The 23692-nt window shown below is 41.9% G+C and overlaps 1 protein-coding gene across 8 annotated transcripts; it reads right to left on the bottom strand.

Moving 5' to 3' along the window:
- Nucleotides 1-317: 317 nt before the first annotated feature.
- SLC16A9 (solute carrier family 16 member 9) lies at nt 318-22956 on the bottom strand. 8 transcript variants are annotated; one of them, XM_054071203.1, is made up of 9 exons: nt 22871-22956; nt 22381-22419; nt 15578-15637; nt 15047-15164; nt 13429-13657; nt 5143-5286; nt 4152-4247; nt 1527-2435; nt 318-1194 (listed from the first exon to the last, which is right to left on the bottom strand). In XM_054071203.1, the coding sequence occupies exons 5-9, from the start codon at nt 13622-13624 to the stop codon at nt 1016-1018; spliced, it is 1524 nt and encodes a 507-aa protein (XP_053927178.1). In that variant the 5' UTR covers nt 13625-13657; nt 15047-15164; nt 15578-15637; nt 22381-22419; nt 22871-22956; the 3' UTR covers nt 318-1015. The 8 variants fall into 8 exon arrangements, with proteins under 8 accessions (XP_053927178.1, XP_053927175.1, XP_053927176.1 ...); XM_054071200.1 differs by lacking the exons at nt 22381-22419; nt 22871-22956 and adding an exon at nt 19343-19432; XM_054071201.1 differs by lacking the exons at nt 22381-22419; nt 22871-22956 and adding an exon at nt 19140-19212.
- Between the last annotated feature and the right edge of the window lie 736 nt (nt 22957-23692).

Below are 23692 nucleotides of genomic sequence, written 5' to 3'. Positions count from 1 at the left end.
TGTTAACCCCATGCCACGCCTTTTCTTGCTCCCTGTTACAAACTCCTCTCCCTCCTGTGTCCATTCCAAAAATGACACAGCAAAGCTGACACTACTGTTGCATTTTTCCTTATTTCATCAAATCTACCTGGTTGAAAGCTCTACTGCTAAGCCTTCCGTAGCAGGTTCAACTTACTAAACTGTAATGGTGCAAAACCAGATACCCCAGCACTGCCAGACTGTGGGTGACTTGCTTAAAAACACTCACCTGTGGACTTCTGTAAGCACTTCTCCGAATCCAATCTAAAGATTATGAACTTGCATAACCAAGTCAACACTTCTTTTCATAGTTTCAACAATCATATTTATTCCTTGGTTTAAAAGGTTTTGGTACAACCGTTTTATAAACAGACTTCACAAAATGTCTATTATTTATAAAAACAGTTCTTAGTTGCAGTGGTAGTAAGAATGTTTACTTTCATCATAAAGTTCACTTCAGTTATGCAACACAAGGTTGGTTTTGCTCCCCTTCTTCTCCCTATCCCAGTTGGCACTTCATTGGAAACTGGAGAAACTTTAAGAAGACAAAAAGTTAATCTAGACATGATGTTATAAGCACCTTTCCACAGTATTACATTCTAATAAGGCAAATTTTTGTTTTGAAAAGTCTGTGCAACTTGGAGACCTGTAAAAGGTGACAGAAACGCCAGTCTTCATTTTTGCTTCAAAGTTTACACTCCCCGGCACCACCTCTTTTAAACAAAACAAACAAGTACAGTTGGTAATACAGCAGAATATACCCCTCATAGGGCGAAAGGAAATTACAGTAGACAAAGGTTGAAAACATAATGCACAGTAGACAAAATAAGACTGTACTTAAAAATAAAAGAAATAAAAGAAAAAGAAACTGAAAAACAAGCAACAATGGAATTTTTCTAGTGGAAGAGGATTTTTGAGCTTCATAAATAAGTGGAAAATTACCAAAATACTTTGCTATGTAATATAAAAAAAGCACAAAGTGTTTTCCAGTTGTCACCTAAGCACTAGATGCAACTTTGTAGGAGTAAGTATTTGGAGGCAGCTTTGAGCTCTGATTGGTACAGGCATTCCAGCAGGGTAACGCTGCCAACAGCAGAAGAAATCCACCCAGTAAGACACAAAAGCCACTGAAATAGAATGCAGTGTCATACTCCTGCGTCCAGTCGTAAAACCAACCTGAGGGTGAAAATAAGAGAGAAGCACATCACTCAGGGGTTAAATGTAACACAGTACAGTCAACTAGAGAAACGTCATCGGGGGAAAAAAACTGCACCAAATCTAAAATGCAGTTTGACCACTTAAGACATGAAATGTGTTTTTCATCAAACCCGAAACCAGAACACAATCCGCTTTGCTAGCTCAGGCAAAACAGGCTTAAATTTTTGTTGAAGATTTTTATTTTATCTTTCCATTGTCAGTAGGACCAAGCAGAACTACTTGAATGCAAATTAACTCTGTCTGGTCCTGATGAGCTCATGTTGATTTTATAATATCTACCTTGACCTTACCTACAATTGGTGGTCCAAGACTATTTCCAAGTCCAGCAAAGAACATCAGTATCCCATACGCGTGAGTCAGTTTCTCAATTCCCACTGTCTTTGTTGTTACATATGGAAAAATCGACCAGTTCCCAGTCAGAAAACCTAAAATTCCAGAAAGCATCGCTAATGTAAGGTAACTTTTGGCAAATGGAATTGCGAACAAGGCCACTCCTGTCATTAGTAAGGTAGATACGTATAGATATAAAGTGTTAACCCACTTAAAATCTGCCAGTATTCCTAAGGTAAGTTTGCCAACAGCAGTCATAATGCCTATAATGGAAATAAGGGGCACGTGATAGTCATCTTCATTAACGTTTGCACTTCTTGCTACATCTTCCATGAGCAGAGAAGGAGGAAATCCACCAATATCAAAGAGCAGTATGGCAACAAACAGAGCTGCAAATACTTTGTTCTTAAAAAGAACCGCAGTTTCCTCCCAGTAGTTCAAATAGAGCTGCCACTTCCTTTTGGCAAGTTGCTTGCAGAAATTTGTCTGTTCTACAACTTTCTTTTTATAAGTGTCTTTCTCATTTACATTTATTGAGTTTAATACATTCTTATTTAAAACGCTATCCTGTTTGTAATCAGGCATATTGTTCACACATTTTTCATCAATGTAGCCCTTTTCAAGGATGCTTATGTTTTCTTCAATGGTCTTTTCTTTTTCATGGTAAACAAAATATTGATCTGGGACTTTGTCTACACTTGGTTTTTCTGCTGGAGGAGAATCAGGGGACTCCAACGGTCTCATCAGACTGCCACATGCTAATATATTTAGAGACAATGCACCAACTATTAGCAGACAACCATCCAGTCCATAAAGATCAATAAGTTCTTTTTGCAACGCAGCATATATAAACAGTCCAAGACTTGAGCCTGTAAAGGGAAAATAAGATAAGAAACTTAAGAACCAAGAACATTCTTCCACACTAACAAACTTCTGCATTACAGCAGCTACAAATAGATTGTGACAGGAATGGTAAGTCGTTTGTGCCTTTCTCCTCAGTCTAATGATCTAGTGAGTTATCATCCCTTTTAAGTTAGTTTCTTCACTGAGTATCCACAAAATAAAAAGCCTTTCAAAATATCTGAACAATTAGCGATGATTAACGCCAGCAGACATTTCAGAAACAAGTAGGATTGATACTGTATCTGACAAAAAACCAACAAACAACTAAGCTAACCTTCTTGCTGTGCACTCACATACATGTATCCCTTCAGGGACCATTTTCAGTTAGCACAGTTAGAATTTCACACACCAAAATCTTCCCCTTTCTACTCTTCACTGTCACCCTCCTCTTCTAAGGCAAGAACAGAGCAGGGGTTCACCAAGAGCCCTCCTAGAAGGAGAGGAGCTCATATGGTGCAAATTCAATTCAAAGGCACGTCTGCAGGGCCAAACATGCATTTGAGAAATGTTGCTATTGAGAAGAAAACACTGAAGAGTAAGCAATTACTACAAACACAAGCTTTTTATGCAATCGCTCCAATTTAAAGCAAAGCCTCTCAACTGAAACAGACATAGATCCCAAGTCAACTTGAGGACAGATTTTAAATTAGAATGATTTACTGAATCATCTCTAGGTTCTGTAATATCCATCTGCATACCTTGGCATGAAACACAGGAAAAAATAATTCACGCTTGTTTTGTCTTCCAGGTACTAAAATTAATCAGGGCTCAGTAAGATCAGGCTTTAAGGCAAACTACCTGGAATCCCAACAAAAGCCACTGAAAATGATTCCAAGGAACATTTCTGCAGAAGTCCCCCTTTATTCCACTGGTGTGGATCTGGCTTCAATATCATCACACAGCGCTAACCATATTGATTGGGCCTCTCCTCACCAACAGCTACTTGAGAGACCAAGTCAGAGGAGAGATTCAATACAACACAGAAAGCAAGGCATGGGACAACAGCCTTCTTCAACAGTTCCTACTTGGTCCATTAATTTGGCAGTTCCTCTGGGTGTAAAAGATAACATGATACAACCTAAAGACTCAGAGAAAGGGTGAGAAACACTGCTCAGCATCTTTCCAAGAATTTTCCTTGTATTATCAGAGGCTCAGTTTTTTAGGACCCCTTTAACATACATGGACAAAAACCTTGAGCTTTCGAAGATTTCAGAATTTAGTCTTCTTTTAAATTGTACAGGAAAAAATAGTAAAAAAATAAGTCCAAACTTCAACTACTCTTTTAAAGATATAGCTAATGTGAGGTTGTGGCGATCCAGTATTCATATAAAGCACCTCCAATCTCTTTCTCACCTCTGATCTTGTGTAAGAAACAAGAGGGAGAAAGCTCTACAGAAAGTTTCCCCTCTTATTACTCATGGCCCAAGCTATTAGTCTGCTTTCATTTTAGCAAATATCCTTTTCTCATTTATACAGACAAACCATACCATACAACACCAAGTGTAGTTACTATTTTATCCAAAGCCTGATTGTATCTGCTAATGAACAGATATCAATGAACGTGCTACTGATGTTTTGACTTAAGATGTACCTCAGGAATTAACTGAAAAAAATATTTTTATTGACAGGGTAATGGTAGCTGTATCAGAATTGAAATGTTAGATGACAATTAAAGGTCATACCTGTTGAAATCAGACCCAGTGCAAGGCCCCTGCGTTTGTCAAAATACTGGCAAGTGATGGTGACTGTTGCGGTATATAAAAGGCCACATCCAAGTCCTTGAGAAAGAGAGAAATAAAGCATACAACGTACTCTGGGAAATGAATGTTCCTTTTTATTCACCAGATAATACAGTAGTGTACCCTGGGCACCCTGGTTCAGCACCAGCCGCACCAGCCTCACACTGACAGAGCCATTAGGCTGCTCTGCACTGTCCCATCCCTGTCTCCTAACCATCCCTGAGGGTAGAGCCTGCATGGAGCAGGCTGCATTTGAGTTCACCAACTCAGGCTCCGTGCTACATGGAAGGGTTACATGGCTTTCAGTGCAAGGGCTGGCCCCAGAAAACAGCAGAGCTGCATCCACGTGGCACTGTGCCTGAGCCAGCACGCTGCTGGGTCCCTGCTGGCCAAGGAGGGATGCCTGGACTCCTGACACAGTTAACTTGATAAACCGCTCTGCAGCACTGAGGGCAGGTCACCACCTGCTAGGAAAACAGCACTTTCATGCCTCTCGCACAGCACTTTAGGTTCAATACACTTATGTGGAGAACAACATCACTCACTAATGATCTCTAATTTAACAAATTAGAATGAGCAGATGACAAAATTCCAGATGTCATTCCTTTAAGATTGGCACTTCGCACCTGCAAAAGACCTGACTGATTTTACCCCTTAGGTAAAACATCAGCTTCTTCACCTCTAAGAGAGGACAGTCTGCTTTCAAAACTTGGTGAACATACGCATTACTTTTATCTTTCACTACCTCGTAGCAAATCTGACTGTGTGACACCTCTCCCTGCCCCAAAGTAAATATTCCTTGATAAATCAAGTCTCAGGCTACTGCCACCTCTGTGAAACATTCATTCATCAAAAGTTTCCCATTTCAGATTCAAAAATCAAGACTCAAAATAATACAGATTAAGTCTCTACGTGAAAAGGGGGTGTTTCTTACCAACAACAATCCCATATGAAACATATAGAAAGTATATGTTAGGTGCAAAACTGCTCATCATGAGGCCTCCGGCCACCATAAAGCCACTGAAAATTGCTACTGGTCTTGCTCCAAAAGATGATACACATATACTGCAGACGGGACCTAGAGGAAAAGCAGGAAAAACATTCCTAGAAAATACCAGCACCAGGAAGAGCTTCTAAAACATCTTATCTATAGAAATATTTCTTATGGCAATTATTTAAATATATAATGATATAAAAGAACAAATCAGAGTACTTATTTTTGCAGGAATCTTTGCAAGATTTGGTTATAAAAACATACAAGATCAGGCTTACAAGATTTTTGCTCAAAGTGAAACTGACATGAAGACCATGAAATGTACCAGGGCTGGGAGGGAAAGAGCAGCAAAACATTCTTTAAACACAGGATGATACAAACATACTAGACTGTAACACTGCCACTATGCACCTAAGCACTTGTACACAGGCTCTGAAAAGAATCTTCCTCTTAAGGTACCAAAGCAACTTAGACCATCAGCCAGGCTTTAACCAAGCCGGTATTTTTTAATGGAGTCCCAAAACCGTGTTTCAGAAAAGACAGTATCTGTACTCGTCTCGATATAAGATGTGATTTAAAAAACTGAAATGGAAAATAATAACTTCTGATCACAATTATGGTACGAATGCCACCTGGTGCTTACATAGAGGAAATATCTACTGACATACCAGATAAAGACAAACACTAACCTTCCCTGATTTTCTAGGGAATTAAACACCTGCTAGTCAGTATTTTACCGAGCAAGCGTTTATTACTTATCTTGGTTTCTACTACAAAAAAATAAAGGCATTTATTGAGAATGTCCAGAGCAACATTCATGAAGTTCAAAAGAGGTTTCTACTGCTCTTTACCCCCCTAATATTTCTTGGTTGGTTTGTTCTTCAGAACAAGAACAGAGTGCAGGCAACATTCGTATTCTGCCTCTACTCAGCCAGTTCTCCCCTCACAAAAGTAGAACAAGCACTTATTCTCAGTTGTGTGACCTGGAATACACCTTTTAGTCTGAAGTAGCGTGCAAGCTTCGTGCCCTGAATAAATAAGCAATCAGCAAGGGACTTGGCTTGCAAAAGCAATCTCTCATCTGAAACCTTGTAGCTCAAAACATTCACACATAGACTTATATAACCCCAAGATCCTAAACTCACCAACTCTGAGATTAGTCAGATACACAGATGAACGACATTATTTAAAAAACAACAAAAAAGAAAAACCTCACCACCTTTGTGTCTCATTCGCAGCTACAGCAAGACACTCCATGGCTGATACAATCTGCAAAAGCCCTAACTTCGGAGTCTGCTGTTTGTTAAGGTTCGTCCTCCCTGACTCAGACGTAAGTGAGATTCCCAGCAGATGGGAGGTGAGCCCAGAGAGGTGACACAAGGTGAACAACAGTTGGAGCTGAGGATGGTGCTTGCCCAAGTTTGCAGACAGGAGCTAGCAGCTGGGAATGCAGGCAAGGTTTTCGTGTGGTTACCAGCCACAGGACAAGCAGTTCTGGCAGGCAGGAGTACAGATTCGTTAGCAGGTGAAATGATCCTCTAAGGCAAGGCAGGTCAGAACTTTCGCCCTACATAAGAGCTATCTGCCTAGGAAATGTAAAGGGGAGCAACCCTGAATTTGGGCTTATCCAGCAAAGAGGCAGTTAAAGAAGAATCCAGAAAATCTTCTGGGGAAGTGGGGTTTATCTGGATTTTGGAAATGATGAAAAAGGAACGTTTAAGCGCTTGCTGTTTCTCAGGAGTCAGCACGCTGTGGGAGTGAAAGCTGGCCAGGATAACTTGGGCAGAGCAACTCGCTGAGAACAAAAGCTGAGAGTGTTAGATCACTGCTGATTCTTAGAATTAATTACTAGAACTGGCAAATTAAGGTCAGTATGTTTATTAAACCCACAAGATTTAAAAATAAACAAAGGATTGAATCGATATTACATAAAAAAAGTCTTCTACGCTAAAAGAACATTAGGTAGTGGTAAAATAATTCAATTAAGCAAAGGAATTTGAACTCTTTCTATCCTTTATTTCTCTCCCACTACCTTGCTAAAACAAACAGTATTTCCATTCCACCTGCTCTCTATATTTTGACACAGGTTCTTTCAGAAGATACCTGCTGAGCATGGGGTGGTGGTATTGACACAGACTGCTCTGATTGCTACTAGAGAATCTGAGGTGAAGCTTGACCCTTTGAAACCAGAACAAGGGAGACACAGAGTTGAAGAACATGTCTTCATAACCCAAGGACACTTTCCTCTGGAACATCAGCAAAAGTGTCTCTGACAGGGTCCAAGGAGACACTCTTCCAGCTTCTCTCACTTACAAAAATAATCCCAAAGGAGAACAGAAAGTAGAAAGAGAACTTTTTGCTCTGACATGGAAAACAACCTGCACAAGACTGAAGAACCTGCTCCAATAATCTCAGTATTAATGTGTCATCCCACACAGCAAGAGATCTGGCAGCTCAGCAATGACCCTGTTTATAAGAAGGAGCACCAGCAAAAGTATTAAAATAGTTATCATAGGTCTTCAGGTTGAGAAGAAAAACAGCTCCATCTTCCCCTTCACAGCAGGCCCCTATCTTAACACTCCCCTCATCGTAGTGCTAGAAAATAAAAGTCACAAAAGAAAACCCCCATGTGAGCCAGCATCTTTGTTCCTTTCCCTGCCTCCTCAAATTCATTCTCTTTCTCTGTCTCCCAAAAAGCTGGCATTTTTTTCCACCAGGCACAGTACCTTTGGTTATTACCGTGGTATTTGCACAGGAGTTCACTGTACACAAACATGTTATTCTCTACAAGTAATTCAAACACAATGGGTTCAAGGCAGTTAATTCTGGCCAAACATCCAGCTTTCACAGAGCGGGACTGAGACTTGCTCTGTGAACTCCTGCCCTGTGGATTTCGTTCAAAATAGATATTCTGAAAAATCTAAGAGTCTGTGTCCAGACACATAGGAAACACTTCTTCAGGCAGTTATAAGGATTTTCATTAGTTGACTCTCTTTCAAAAAGATCTTTCGACTGATAATGTATTTCTCACTGTAACGTGAACAACATAAAAATAAAATCCCAGTGACAATCCTCAATAGTAAGCATGGAAAATGGCTTTTAGGCCAGCATTTTGTTTAGTTCGCCAAGAAACTCCAGGGGTTAGCACTGGTATTAGAATAATACTTGAAGAAGCTGATAAATATTTACCTCTTTTACAAATAAAATCCCTGGGGCTTTTTTCTTTCCTAACGATGCATCTTAAAACTGAACAAATATCTACCGAAAAAAGATACCAGACCAGTTCATAAGAATGACAGCTAACTCTAAGAAGAAAACTGTATTGTTCTGAAAGACTTAGAAGCGAGCACAGGGACAGCCACTGCTCTTCTGCATGTAACCTGTCAAGGCTCAGCAGCCAGCAATACAATTATCAGGCTCCACAGGGGAGCAAGTCAAGAAGATCTCTAGAAAAAAATGGAAGAAGCAGAAGAAGATGGGCTCTCACAGTAGCTCTTCCTGCAAAGAGGCCAAAGAGAAAGACCTCCTAGAAGGAATCATTTGTACATTCATATTTCCATGACGACTTTTTTGAATAAAAGACTTTACCCTCAGTGAGACCTGGATGCAACAGTGTCTCCTTCCTGAGATGTGAAAACAAGCCATCTGCTGCTCACACAAGAACTTTAGAACTATTGTGATGTTCTGACCTCCTGACAAATACAAGGTTGTTTTGTTTAATGGAAATCAAGAACTAACACTCCCTTCCTCAATCTTCTCACACTAAAATAAACATTCTGCCAACGAACACTCCCTTCCTCCACTCACTCATCTCAAAGGTCCTCCCCCTCCTCCACCTCATACACAGACAAAGCCTTTTGCTAAACAAACAATACTGGACAGAGTTCTTTTTCTAATCTCCTGCACTAATCTTACCTACTGTACTTGTTGTTATCTGTCTGAACCTGTTGAAACTGTGCACTAAAAGCAATGCTCATGGCTGTAGATAAAATCCACTGGACAGAACACAAGAATATTTTTTGCATATTAAAGGAATTGCTAAAACCTGGTCATAATAAACATAATATTCTCCAAGCATTTGTACTTTGGATAAGAACGTAGATCAGAAAAAGCCTTTTTACACTGGACAGCAACCCATTGCCAGCTGATTTAAAAGACTGCTCCTTTCTGACAGTTATTAAATGAACTGGGCTCCTCTTTCTTTGGAACACCTCCTGCCCTCCCCGCAACCTATGTATAGTTTCCATCGTTTACAGTGGAGTCTATCCATGTGAAAGGCTTCTGTCCAAAAATATGTAGATCCTGCAAAGGGCTTTTAGAGTTGTAAAAATATTGCTGGAAAACACAAAATTAACCTTTTTAAATATTTAACACTGTGTGCACTTCAGACCAGCAGAAACACACCATTAATTTATCAAGACATGACTTTCAAGGATGAATCTTCCTTTTGTTCTTTCTCCATTAATAAAGGGGAGTGGGAAACCTATCAGTGGTGTTCCTTGCTATGCCAAATACTGTGGAGGCAACTGTTACTATAAACAGCTGGGGCGCCAATTACAGAGCCAAAGTCTTTGTTTTGCTTTTAACAAGTATAACATGGATCAAATTTAATTTCAGGCTTGAAAAGAATGTAAAATTAAGAACACTTGGTGCAGAAGAAACAGTCTTCAATAACATAGTAAATATCCACCCCTGGCCTGTTTTAGTAGGGGAAATATGCTAGGCTCTTTCAATTTCTTCCTGTGCAACAAGCTCTACATCACCCATGGAGCCATATGCTGCATCCACCATAGCCTGACCAGCGCTATGACACCTAATATTGTAGATGAGATCTTACCACTGCCTTGTACAATAACTTTATGTTATGGTGCTTTACTTTCACTGTTTTAGGCACATTTCTTCAATGCACTGCAAGGTCAGTTCACAGTTATAACTAGTCATCCTGCAAAGAAGAGCTCAATGAGGTCCCCATCTGATTCCCTTTTCCAGCTGAACAGTCCACCACAGGGCTGAACACTGGCCTTCACACCACTGTCTGTGCTGCAGGAGGACAGAAATTGAACACCAGGGGACTAGGAAATTCATCTCAATAAACAAAGTGCTGTACCAGGTTTCTATGTCTCTAGTCTAAGTTTAGCTCTCACACAAGTCAGAAGTAAACACCGTAGAAAGGATTCCAATATAGCAGTACTGAAAGAACTCACCAGCATCAGCTACTTTGAAAAACTGTTTAAGACTACATGTGCAGAGGGAAAGGGACAACGCACACAGAACCATTTCCTGTGCCAGTTGGCACATATATAAGAACATTTTCTTCTTTCTGGTGAAATTACAGTACTACTATAGTGAGGTCACTGGACCTACCTTCCACTCTTACATAGGCTAGCTCATGGGATTTACAGTGCTATCAATGAAAAAAGTCTTCCTTAAGAAAATAGACATTAACGTATTTCCCGTATGTAGCCACAAACTACATAACTGCCACTCTTTTCTCCAGTCTGGAATCTACAGCTTCAGAAAGGTGATGTTAAATTGTAGAGGGCTCACAGATGAGTCTTAATGGCTCTTCAGAGGCACCTTAATTAAAAGAGTAGAAGTCTCTTGCATCAATGGCAAAAAGACTGTATCAAGGTACAGGCTGAAAAGAAAATTTACAAGTAATTTAATTACAGTCCCTACACACATACCACAGTAATTCAGGGGCACTTCACAATATACCACTTAAAATAACATTATTCATGAGCTAAGAACTAATACCAAGCAACTTGTATCATAATATTACATACTTTTAAAGATGGAATTAATTACTGAGAAAAGTTCTAAGAGATGTAGAACCCACTAAACAAACATGTTCTAAATCAAACGTTCTAAATCAAACACGTTCTAAATCAAACACGTTCTAAATCAAACACGTTCTAAAGAATTACAGCGTTTTCTGCATGCCACATGGATTGCTTTGAGTACCAGTATCTGAAAATGTGTCTTTTGGATAACTAGATTAGAGACTGAGAACAAAAAAAAAAACAAAGAAAGGAGGAGAAAGGAAAGAACAACAAGCTAAGAATGGTAAAAGGCAAGGGAACTACAGAAAGGCTTTGGGGTAAGGCTGACCTGTTACTAGCATTCACACATGCAATATTACTGCTGAAATCATTTTGCCTGGGGAGATTGTTAAGTTATTAAGCTACAGATAATACCTTTTCACATACATGAAAATATGCTAAATTATAAAAGTTCAATTAGCCTGATCATCTACTTAAAATAGGCTACAATGCACATTGGTCCCGTCTGGCCTATTATACTGGAACCCGTAATAGCAAAAATAAGAACAGAGCAAGTTCTCTTATCCTACAGTCATTGAAAAATGGCCTGATTAGCTACGTGTTATTCCAATGGTTTTGTACTAAAAACACACGTTCTTTACACCAGTGACGAGGTCTGAAAAACCACCTGCTATGAAAACTGCTTGAAAAAGTGTAACTTGTCATGAGCATTCTACTTTTACGTAGACTTTATGATACTTACAGTGCCCCTCCAACAAGTTTACTTTAAGTAGAATTATCATTAAGATCAGATCCCACCTTCATAGGACAGTAGCGTCTTCCATTTCAGATAAAGCACTGGCTTTATATTTTGTTTTCATTCAATTTTGATAACATCAAGGCATTAAAATGCCCTCACTGTACTTTTCTTTCAAGGTATTAAAATTAGGAACGATTATTAAGCTTCCAAATCCTGAACTGAATAAAAGTACACTGACAGACAAGGTTCCTCCTAACCCAACAAAATTTCAAATAATTTAATCATTCCATGCCCAAATCAATTATAAAAGAATCTTTTATTTGTGTTATTCAGTCACATAACTTTCTGTTTGCTACAAAGCACTCTACTGACAATTGCTCAGGGTGACAAGACAGGGGACACTAAGAAATTTGAAAACTAACATGGTGCTGACATGGAAGAAAGATGGTTGAGGTTTTTGTCAAAGGTATAAGACTTCTGACATCCAGGGAGAGGATTTTTCTTCACCTTTTCTCTTGCAATCCCGTTCTGGCTAGTGTTTCTTCAGTAAGTATCTCATTTACCCTTTTTTTCCCCTCCACTTCATTCTCTTACTCAAGTTTATTTAGGTCTTAATCTGTTAATAATAGGAATTAATGCCTTTAAAAAGGGAAAACATAGAAGTATGATGGAAGAACAGTCTACAGTCCTTTGCTCACTTACACCCTGGGACTGAATATAGCCGTCTTGTGGTTAATGATCCACCTGCCTTTGTCTAGTGACATAAAACCCTAACATGAGTGTTACATCAGTATTTGGTCAGTGACAGCATCATACAAAGCAGTGGTCTTTACTCAGGTCTGGATCACTATTTGCATGTCAACGCTCTTTTAAGGACAGACTTCCTCAGAATCCCAAGCTATATTTTGTCCATTAAGATACATAACTGCTCTTGCCTGTAGCAACTTCTCTGCTGGCAGGCAATTTTTTCCAGATTCAGCAAAAGATAATTGTTCCCATGGTGAATTTTTAAAAGCAGAAGTTAGTGATATTATCCAGTACAACACTCATGCTCAATATTAAAACAACAACAAAATGGACCTATGGACTTTCAAAGCAGTGTTTTATTTCCCTAAATCCCTGCTGGACTCTTCAGGTGACAACTACTTAGTTGTTTTCCTAATGCCACTGTTCCATATTCTAGGCTTCAAAGGGAGTTCTTTCTCAAACACTGGAAAGAAGACCTTACCCACCCTAATTGATGGGCTGACTTCTAGATCTGAAAAATTAGTAACTAGTTTATTAATTGACTTTTTTTTTTTTTCTTAAAGCACTGGAACCATTTCAGACTAACAATTTGCTCTCATTTTACAGATACTAATGCAAATGTTAGTCTTAAAGCGTCATTAAAAAAATAATTCCATCAACAAAGTTACCATTCAGTTTCCCAGACAGAGTTTGGTTTTCCTAGTTTATTCAAATACAGCAATTTTTTATTTTCTAAGGGTAACATTTTTATCGCTCTTTTAATGTTATATGATTTTGGTTTATGTACAGTGGAACTATAAAAGTAAACTTCTTACCAGTCTTGACCTAAAACAAAAATGCAGCATCCTTATTGTATCATTTGCAGCTGCCTTTAATATAATAAAAAGCACACACAGACAAAAGCATCTATTAGAAAGAAATGTTTCAATTTAAGATAGATACTGCCTCTACACTTACTGGCAAGCAATCCAATTCCATTCGCTAGTGATCCAACCCAAGCAGTCTTGCCTTTCCCTTCTCCAAAAGCATCCAGCCATTCCAAATACAAGACTCCCACCGCCAGCGGTGATCCGTAACACAAGAACTGAGTAAAGAAGGAAACGACAACAATCACCCAGCCCCAGCCACCATCTGGTGGTTTCCGAAATACCATCTTGTCAGATGAGTGCAGATGTACACGCAGGACCTGTGTGAATGAAACCAAACAGAAGAGAGCATTAGAAATGCGACTGACCTAGGTTTGCTTACACAAGTGAGCAGTACAAAGAAGTAGATATTCAAGCACACACCCAAGTGAAAGGTCCTACACCTGGGTTGGGGCAATCTGCGGTTTCAATACAGGCTGGAGGATGATGTGATAGAGAGCAGCCCTGCAGAGATGGGCTTGGGAGCACAGATTGATGAGAAGCTCGACATGAGCCAGCAATGTGTGCTCACAGCCCAGGCCAACTGTATCCCGGGCTGCATCAAAAGAAGCACGGCCAGCAGGCCAAAGAAATTCTTCACAATGAGGGTGGTGAGGCACTGGCACAGTTTGCCCAGGGAAGTTGCGGATGCCCCCTCCCTGGAAGTGTTCAAGGCCAGGTTGGTCGAGGCCTTAAGCAGCCTGGTCTAGTGGGAAGTGGGCTGGAACTGGATGATCTTTAAGGTCCCTTCCAGCCCAAGGCATGCTATGATTCTATGATTAAGGAAACATTTCAATGATACTTCAAGAAACATAGGCAATAAAGCATACAGGCAATGATAATAATTTACCATTTGGTACTTCTACCTCTTCTGCATAACACAAGAACTGTACACAATGCATCAGTAAGTCATTCATATATCAGCACCGTGTGGCAGAAAAGGGGAGCATCTCATTTTCTGAGTGTTAAATAGGCTTTGTGGAGACCACAGGCACTAATGTCTGCCATAGTTCAATGGCCGAAACACATGGCCACCAGCTGCTAAGCCCTCAGATATTCTGACTGAAGTATATAGGCTTGAAGGACAACAAGTTTAAAATCCCTACTTTTTGAAATCTCAGTATAGTACCTTGCAGTTTAGCAAACCATTTCCCACCAGATAGTGTACTCTGTGAGAGGCAGGCCAAGAGGAAGACTAACATTCCAGACATAGATAACAGTTCAATACTCTGGTCTGTCAAGGTGATGTGTAGAGGAGCAATGCATCTAAAAATCACTTCATACACATTAGTAAGTGAAGTGAGTTCTAAAACTGTATACAGATGTTGGCTTATATGCCAAGACATGACAATATTAAAACACACACAAACAAAATCTTCTATAACCTGTTACAGTGCCCACTCTTTGCACAGTTTGCACACATAATCCTTCCTCAAACTGGCGCTCACTTCTTGGACTTCATAAATACCATCGGAACTCCTTACCATGGCAAGATGCATCACCAGTGCTCTATGGCTTTAAATTACTGACTGTCCTCAACCTTCTCAAGACCAGTTTGTTAATGTACGGACTGATGCCTGTAACATCTAGCAGAGAGTTTAGAGGTTTTACAGGTTAAATTGCTTTGGAACGGCTCCAATGATATGCGAGTCTCTAAGTACACAACCAACCTGCCCTCCCTCTCTACAGGGAGCAATCTGCCGAAGTGACGATCACAAAACCCATGTTCTGTTCCTGGCTCTGTCACTAACCAGATGTGTGACTCTCAACAGTTTTATTTCCTTTACCCTGTAAGGTAGAAACAGACAAGATCTTACTCTGTTTTCTTTGTGAAATACTCTCAAGGACCATCTTCACCCTACCATTTATAAGACTGCCACAGTAACAGTTCTGCCCTGGGACACCCCCAGGAGGCAAAGCAGAAAAATAAATGCATTGCACTGCCTTTTTGACTTCAACGCCAGAGGAGATGGTAAAAAATTACTGCTGTATGAAAGTGAAGGTAAACAAGTGTACAATAACAGAACTTTCATTCAAGCTCCTTGTGCTCTTTGCTTGTGCAATTTTTAAGAATTTGCACGGAGAACTTACAAAAAAAGCTACAGTACAAAATTTTAAGGAATAATTACTTTAGAGACATGAAAAAGTTCAATTCTAGTTTACCGATGCACTTAAATGTTTCTTTGAAGGCAGATACTTACAGATGGTGACAAAACAGTCCTTCAGCTTCCTAGAAATGTAACTTCAAGTGGTGATTCTACCTGCAGAAAAAAGCGGCAAAGCAAGATTTCAGCCAAAGTAACACTGCAACAATGACTTCAACTCTGAAAAACTGGTGTCTTCACATTAAATTTCTTTCAGCATCTCTGAGAGGAACCTCAGAAGTAATGAAGTTAATCTCAGTGGAGAAATACTGATCCCCCCTCCATTAATCAACAGCTGACAGCAACCTTGAGCCTCAAAATAAGAAAAACATGGTCTACTAATGTAAAACTTTGAAACTCCAAGACCTCTAGGAGTGATTTACAGTCTTAACATACCAACAGTCCTTCAAGATAGAGTATTTTCAGTAACTAATGTTACAATGTTATATATTTCAGTTATAAATGTAAGCTCCGACTTATTTCCTGACATGCTTGGCAAGTGCGCCTCGATTACATCAGATGCAAGGCACTAGAACAGGTTGCCCAGAGACACTGTCCATGCCCTATCCCTGGAGATGTTCATGGCCAGACTGAGGCTTTGAGCAATCTGATCCAATGGAAGGTGTCCCTGCCCATAGTAGGGGGGTTAGAACTGGATGATCTCTAAGGTCCCTTCCAATCCAAACCGTTCCATGATTCTATGCTAAGGGTGACAGCTGGGTTAGAAATCATACCACATCGTAACGTATCAAAGCATTAAAAAGCTCCTTAAAGTTACTTTCCTACAACAATAATCTTTATACAGTGTTTATACAGGCCCCTGTGTTTCTACACAAATATTGAAACTATATGTATGCAGTCACCAAAAGAGCTGACGTAAGCATCTCTCTGCGCACTAAGCTTGTTTTGTCCTCAACAGGAATAAGCACAGTGGAAATAAGTAACAGCTTCAAGAAAAGACACTTCTACTGAGACAACGCAAGGAAGTTTTCAGAATACCACTAAAATAATGGAAATAGATGGTAAACAATCCGAAATAATACTTGTTTGAAAAATGATCTTTAGAAAACAAACACATTTTAGCTGTTATACTGATTTTCACTATATTGATGCCCTAAAATTTGGCACAGAGACAACTCTGAGTTCAGTTCTGCTATTTTAAACATTTGATGGGGAGGGAAAGGAGGGCAGGGCAGGAGAGGAAAGTAGTTTTCATAGTCTTAGATCACATTGTCTTTTCTAACAGAAAGAACAGAAAAACTCTGTGTCAATTCCTCACCTTCTGGAAGTTTGTACAGCTTTATTGACTTTAACCAGCTGCTTCCAGCTTACGGCAGCAAAAGAGCTGACCTCCTACATCCTGACACCTCCCATTTTGCACCACAGATCTCTTTTGCATCTTTAAGCTACATAACAGGATTTTAGGTAGCAAAAACCTGTTACCTCCGTTTTCTAAACACTTCAAGTTATTTACAGGCTGCAATTGTCAAGCAAAAACTGAAAGCCACCATCATTTTGCCCCCCAGAAATCGTCCTCAAAATGAAAACAGATCTATGAAGTCCAAGAGTCTATTTTTAAGAGCCAACAAGAACTGGCTGTTCCTTCCCTTTCTTGCAGGTTGCTCCTTCACCTTATATTGTGCTGTGTATCCATTATCTAAAATGAGATATTATTTTCTAACTTCCCTGAAGGCACCAAGTCCTCCTGAAGAAGACACGCGAGCAGAGAGCCCCGTGTGAGGAGGCTGTTCCCCAGAGCCCTCTGCTACAACAAATAAAAGATGTCCCAGGCAACCGAGCTGCCGCGAAACCAACGCACCTTTTCTTGGTACATTATTTAATGCTTCCCTGAAAATGACTATAGAAGCTTAGCAGCACAGTCAAGAGCTGACCCTAGGAACTAAACCTTTGCTACTCGCAACAGTACCAGCACAGACATTGAAACTGTGCATCGTCTTGGGAGGGAATCAAAGTGCCTTTACTATTTTCTGTCCATACAGAAGGAGGACACTGACTGTACAGATACACATGATCATCAAAAATAAAGAAGCAGAAGGTCGCATAGAAAAGAGTGCTCAATGTTTTCTCTTGGAACCAACCAGGGAGACTTGTGTGATCCTGGAAAGAGAGGGACAACCATGGGTTTAAGATTCAGGTGGGAACCATTTCATAAACAAAACCGTTCACAAAAACTAAGCATGTTGTTTCAGACTCCAGGAAACCTAGTTACATCAAAAATAACAAAACGGAGAAATGAAACATAAAGAATTAAACAGTAACGCAGTTTCATCAGAAAAAGCTTTTCAGTGAGTTGTACTCACTGTGCACAAGAATCAGAAGAAGAAAGTTGCTCGAAGAAAGCCTTTACCACCAACAAGAAACTCTAGAGAATGAGCTGAACAACAACAGTTTTAATGTGGAAAGAGAAAGGTGTTCAGCTGCAACCATTTTCTTTCACCTAAGCAGCTTTATCGCAATATTGAGCTCCTGTTCTATAAATCTTAAAGTTTGGCTTAGAGATGACAGTGGAGCACAAAAAAAGAACTGGTCTAAAGAGCAGGAGTATGACAGAAATGTCAGCCCTCAGCGCAGCAACTTGTACTAATCTGTGGGAAAGGGAATCTTGAGAAAGACAGGACAGTAGCAATATGATTGTTCCAGTTTGTAATTTGTGCAACTGGAGTCTGGTCAAGCATGCTGCTTTCTGCAAGCAGCACATGGCTGCAAAGAAAGCCAATGTCAGCAGAATCACTGTGTGATTAACACTCAGCTATTCCAGTTTTGCAAGGCACTGCTAAAAACTAAGACGGTACCAGTCAGAACAGTAACATCCCTCAATTAAAGCTGAATTACATTTTAAATAAATTTCTATTTATGCGTCAGGCAATGCTCTTGCAAGTCTCACCTGAAGCTTCTGCTACCCTTTAGCTTGCAAGTGACACCTACAGAGTGACGTTTTTAACGTACTCATCACATCCAAGCACCTGCATACGTAATGATATGACGGTACAAGCGTTATATTAAATGCACTGGAAAAGATGTATCTGTATTTCGATGACATTAGACTTTAACTCATATTCTGATTCCAGTAGATCCCCACAAAGATGATTTTTAAGGTCCCTTCCAACCCTAACTATTCTATGATTCTATATAAACATTTGTCTTTAAGTTCTTTCACACTGAATGCATTTTCCTCTCAGCTCTCAGCATTCAGGTCTACCTATTCCTTGTGTTCCTCCACTTTCCCAAGTCATTCAAGAGGGTCATCAACATAAATACTTCCTTCCATTTCTGGCAAGAGAAGAAGCACGGAGTCTAAAACAAAACCCAACACTAGAACAAAACTTACCGGAGACATAACGCGCAAAATAAGTTCTCATCAAGGCGCATCAGGCCAGGGCAACACAAAACCCTCCAGCTTTGTAGAGATCTGCCAGCAGAACCCGTCCTACCTGTTCCCAGAGCCCCACAGGGGTGACCCCCACCCCCAATTCGCAAGGAGAAGCGCCTGTCAGACACCAGCACGCATCCATAGAGACAGGGAGATACACGGCGATAGCAGCCGGTGCCGCTGGGAACCACCATGCGGTTCCACCTGGCAGAAGGCGCGCATCCCCACCTGCGCGGGTCCCGCGGCGCCCGCTCTCTCCACGCCCCCCGCGGGCACCGAGGGGCTCTTATAGCCCCCGGCTCGCCCCGCCGCTCCCCACGCCCAACCCACCGCGGTCCGGGGCTCGGGACGCCTTCTCCCCCGGGTCCCCCGCACGGGGAGCGCCCAGCCCTCCCCGCCGCAGGTCCCGCGCAGCCCCCCCGCCCCGCTACCTGCGCCCCGGGCGGCGGGGGGCGCCCCCGGCCCCGCATCGCCGCGCCGCGGCCGGCGAGAACCGGTTGTGGCTCCGGCGGAGGGAGGAGCCGCCCGCGGCCGCCACCGCCTCCCGCAGCCGCGGCCCCCGCCCCGAGGGGCGGCACGGGCACGGCGGGACCCTGCCCCCCGCGGCGGGACCGTGACCCCTCGGCGGGACACTGCCCCCCGCGGCGGGACCCTGCTCCCCTCAGCGGGACCCTGACCCCCTCGGCGGGACACTGCTCCCCCTCGGCGGGACCCTGCCTCCCTCGGCGGGACCCTGCCCCTCTCGACGGGACCCTGCCCCTCTCGACGGGACCCTGACCCCCTCGGCGGGACACTGCCCTCTCCTCAGCTCCCCGCAGCCCCGCGCCCTCGGTTGCACCACGGCACGACAACAGCCCCTCGCCCCCATTCCTGGTGGCATCAAGACACAGTGACTGCTCCCTCGCCCTCCTCTCCGGTGGCATCAAGGCGTGTTGACAGCTCCCTTACCCCCCGTCTCTGGTGGCATTAAGGCATAACGACAGCTCCTTTGCCCCCATCTCCCATGGCATGAAGTCACGATGACAGCACCCCCAAACCCATGGCATCAAGGCACGACGACAGCTGCCTTAACCCTATCCCTGGTGGCACCAAGGCACGAGAGCCCCCTCATCCCCGTCCCCAGTGACATCGAGGCGTGAGAACCCCCTTACCCCATCTCCATTGGCACAAAGGCACAACAGACCCCTCGCCCCCATCCCCGGTGGCACCAAGGCACAACAGCCCCCTCACCCCCATCCCTGATGGCACCAAGGCACAACAGCCCCCTCGCCCCCTTCACCCCCATCCCTTTATTCACAGTCCCGGTCCTCATCCCTGGAGGCAGGAGTAGGACGGTGGCCCATTCGGGCGCACCACAGGGCTCTCAAACCGGCTCGGGAGGGACCAGAGGGCACTGATGCCCGGCAGCATCGCTGCCCTAGGAAGAGACCTTGCTGTGCGAACAACAGACTTGGAGAGGCAACTTGCTTTTGCATCAGCCACTGCCCTTAGAGGCAGCCTTGCCGCAGCCCTGGGGCAGGTGAAGACACAGCGCTGTTAGACAGAGGACAAGGGAGCCGTCAACTCACACAAATTCAGCCGCACACAACTTTCAACCTCCAGACTGCAAAATCTGTTGCAGAACCTGGTTGAGCGCTCAGGAGGTATCAAGGTATCCTCCAGGCTGTGTGCTCAGCTCTTCTGCTATCTCTACCAAACTAGGTCAGCTGGGGTAACCACACAAGCTGCAGGTGGAAATACAAACATTCCCAGAGCCGAGTGAAATTCAGAGAGCAGAACTACTCATAGAACTTAAATTCTGAAGCAGTATCAGATGTTTACTGCCCATGCAGTTTCTACAGATATGGCATAACTCCCCTTTCAGACCTGCAGTCCAGATTTACTCCTCTGTGTACTATTTACAAAAGTTCACGCACTTCGAGTATGTTTTAAAGTGCCTAGATCCACCTCACAGCGTTCAGGCAAATATTACAATTAATACTTGCTACTAGGAGGACTGACCGAGAATGATAAAGACTCAAGACTCACTTCTAAGACAAGTCTGAAGTGAGGAGGTCTCTGCTGGCATACAGTTCAATTTTGGGTACCTCACGTCAAAAAGGACAGCCAACAGAAAAGAAAAAGTATTAAAAAGAGAACAGGAACTATCAGAACTCTTGAAAACTTGTCCAGGGAGAAGGACTGAAATAAATGACATTTAACCTAGAGAGGCCTTAGAGAAGGTAGAGGGGAAACATAATAACATTCTTCCAGAACTGTAAGAAGTTACTGCTAAGAGAAAGGAATGAATTGTTCTGCATACACAACAAGAAGAGGTGAGTGTGTGTAAACTCTATCAAAAGGTATTACTTTAGATATTGGGAAAAGCAAGGCGAGCTTGGTACTGGCAGAGATTTCTTTAGGAGAGCATAGCATTTCGGAAACACTTGTGCACTGGGTTGCTGAAACAAGAAATGACTGAAGACAGCTGCCCAGATAGTAAACAGCCTCTGTTTACTTTCAGCATTTCTTGGGCTACAGGACACAGGATGAAATCAAAAAGCTAACTGAAATCTTTCCATAGTCCCCCAAGACATGGCTGGAAAATAATTCTGAAGCAACCATTCAAGATGTGCTGTTTTCTACACTCTAATACAAAACTAATAAAAACAATTAAACCTTTTGCATACAAGAGCACAGAAAGCTCCAGTCCCCATTACAGCGCTTGATACAAGTGTCATTTTTTTTTTTAATTCTACAGGAACTTAAAAAAAAAACAATGTTGTGGGCTAAAATTAAACACGGGACATTTCACCCTAGCAAAACTGGTTATAAGCATCTGAAAAAATGGTGAATCATAGTATCACAGAATCACAGAATGGTTTGAGTTAGAAGGGACCTTAAAGATCATCTAATTCCAGCCCCCTGTGATGGGCAGGGAGGCATCCCACTAGATCAGGTTGCTCATACACTCCATCCAACTTGGCCTTGTACACCTCCAGGGATGGGGCAGCCACAGCTTCCCTGGGCAGCCTGTGCCAGTGCCTCATAGTGAAGAATTTCCTCCTTACGTCAAGTCTAAATCTTCCCCTCTCCAATTTATAGCCAGAAGAAAGAATACAGAAGAAAGAATATTCATGTATTCACAATCAATCATCAGACTACTGCATACAAGAAGTTTGGAGGTCATAATGGTTTATCTATACAGGAACATTCAGAGGAGTTTAAGCACAGATCCATTACAGCATACCCTGAAATATATTGGATCTTTACGCAGAGAAAGTTGTCCTAGTTAGATACAAACTGACTTTAGATGACAGGCAGCTTTGGAATTACCAAGAAACCCCACTTGAGAATTAAAATACACTTTAAATTAATACATATTTATCCTAATTACTTTGGTTTAAATCTCTGGGTGACATCATGATGGTAAGTCCTTCACTTTTAATTAATTCCAGTTTTCACATGAACATGCCAGTCAAGTACATACCTTATTTTCAGAGAGCAACCTTGGTGGCAAGAGACAGACCTGTGAAAACAAGACACAGAAACAAAAGGCTAGAGGAAAGAGTCCCTCCTCCATGTGTCCTTTGTCCTTAGTTTCATAACAAGCAATGCAGCTTCCTCCAACTCTAGGTTTTTTACTCACATAGCCTACAGCGTTTTGGCAACTGCTTTTCAGTTTAGATTTCAAATCACTGATTAATATTCTCATTTCTTCATCTCAGAAACCCTTCCTACAGAGCCTTCATAAGCAAATGCATTTTAACAGCGCCATAGCCACATCTTTCATAACCACGTTTTTTATCTTACACATCACCAGAGGAATTCTTAACTCATCACTTTAAGATGGAAAATGCAGGGAAATGTTGAATAATGCCTGCAAACCCATTCCATCTCTAGGGTTTAAGGATTCAAAGGATAAAGGTACTCAACGTAGCATGGCCATGGATGAGAGCAACACCTAGTTAAAAAGTTACCTTATTTTCGGTGGACCATGGTTGCAGGACATTCAATTCTAGGTCACTAGTAGCTGTATTGGCATCCAGACCATCCAGAAACATCCTCTACTCTGCTGATAGCGCAGTGACAGCTCCTGAGGGTACAGAGAGGAAATTTAAAGGGTATGCATCCTGGAGGGGGACCTTCCTGGCAAGGAATATAGCTGGTGTGCTGAACACTCCTAAACTGACCAAAATGGAATTATCATCCTGGGTAAAAGGAGGGGTAGAAGGGATGTTTGGGTTGGGGGTTTTTTTGGGTGGGGATGGTGGTTTGGTTTGTTGTGGACTCTGTGTGTGTGTGCACGTGTGTGTTGGTTTTGTTAGTTTTGGTGGTTTTTTTTAAACAAAATGTACATAATCTGCAATGCAGCAAAATCTCAATATATAAAACTATTCTAAATATTTGATCAACTCCTGTCCTGTGACCTGTGGTCCAGACTAAGAAGCATCCTTTTGTACACTTGCGGTCTTTATACAATTTGCATAAGTGGAGACACTCTGAAATGAAAGGGCCAAGCTCATATGTCTAAAGTTCATAGTCTTATTTGGTGTTTTGTTAACTTGCTTATGGAAAAAGTCCATTAATGATTGAAGGAAGAAAAAGGAGAGGAAAGCAATCAGTAGCCTGCCTAAGTTTAATTTAAGCAAAGGTATTAAATATCTGTGCACATACAGAGTCTAAAGGACACTGCATTGTCTTCAGCAGCTTTAAAAGGCAATACCTCAGTAGTTATAATTTAACCCTCTATGGGAGAGGCAGAAGGAGTGAGGCTTGTCAAGTGCCATTTGATCACATCA

The sequence above is a fragment of the Cuculus canorus genome, chromosome 7 (genome assembly GCF_017976375.1).
Source record: "Cuculus canorus isolate bCucCan1 chromosome 7, bCucCan1.pri, whole genome shotgun sequence".
Taxonomy (NCBI): domain Eukaryota; kingdom Metazoa; phylum Chordata; class Aves; order Cuculiformes; family Cuculidae; genus Cuculus; species Cuculus canorus.
This window is presented reverse-complemented; position numbering and strand designations above follow the sequence as displayed.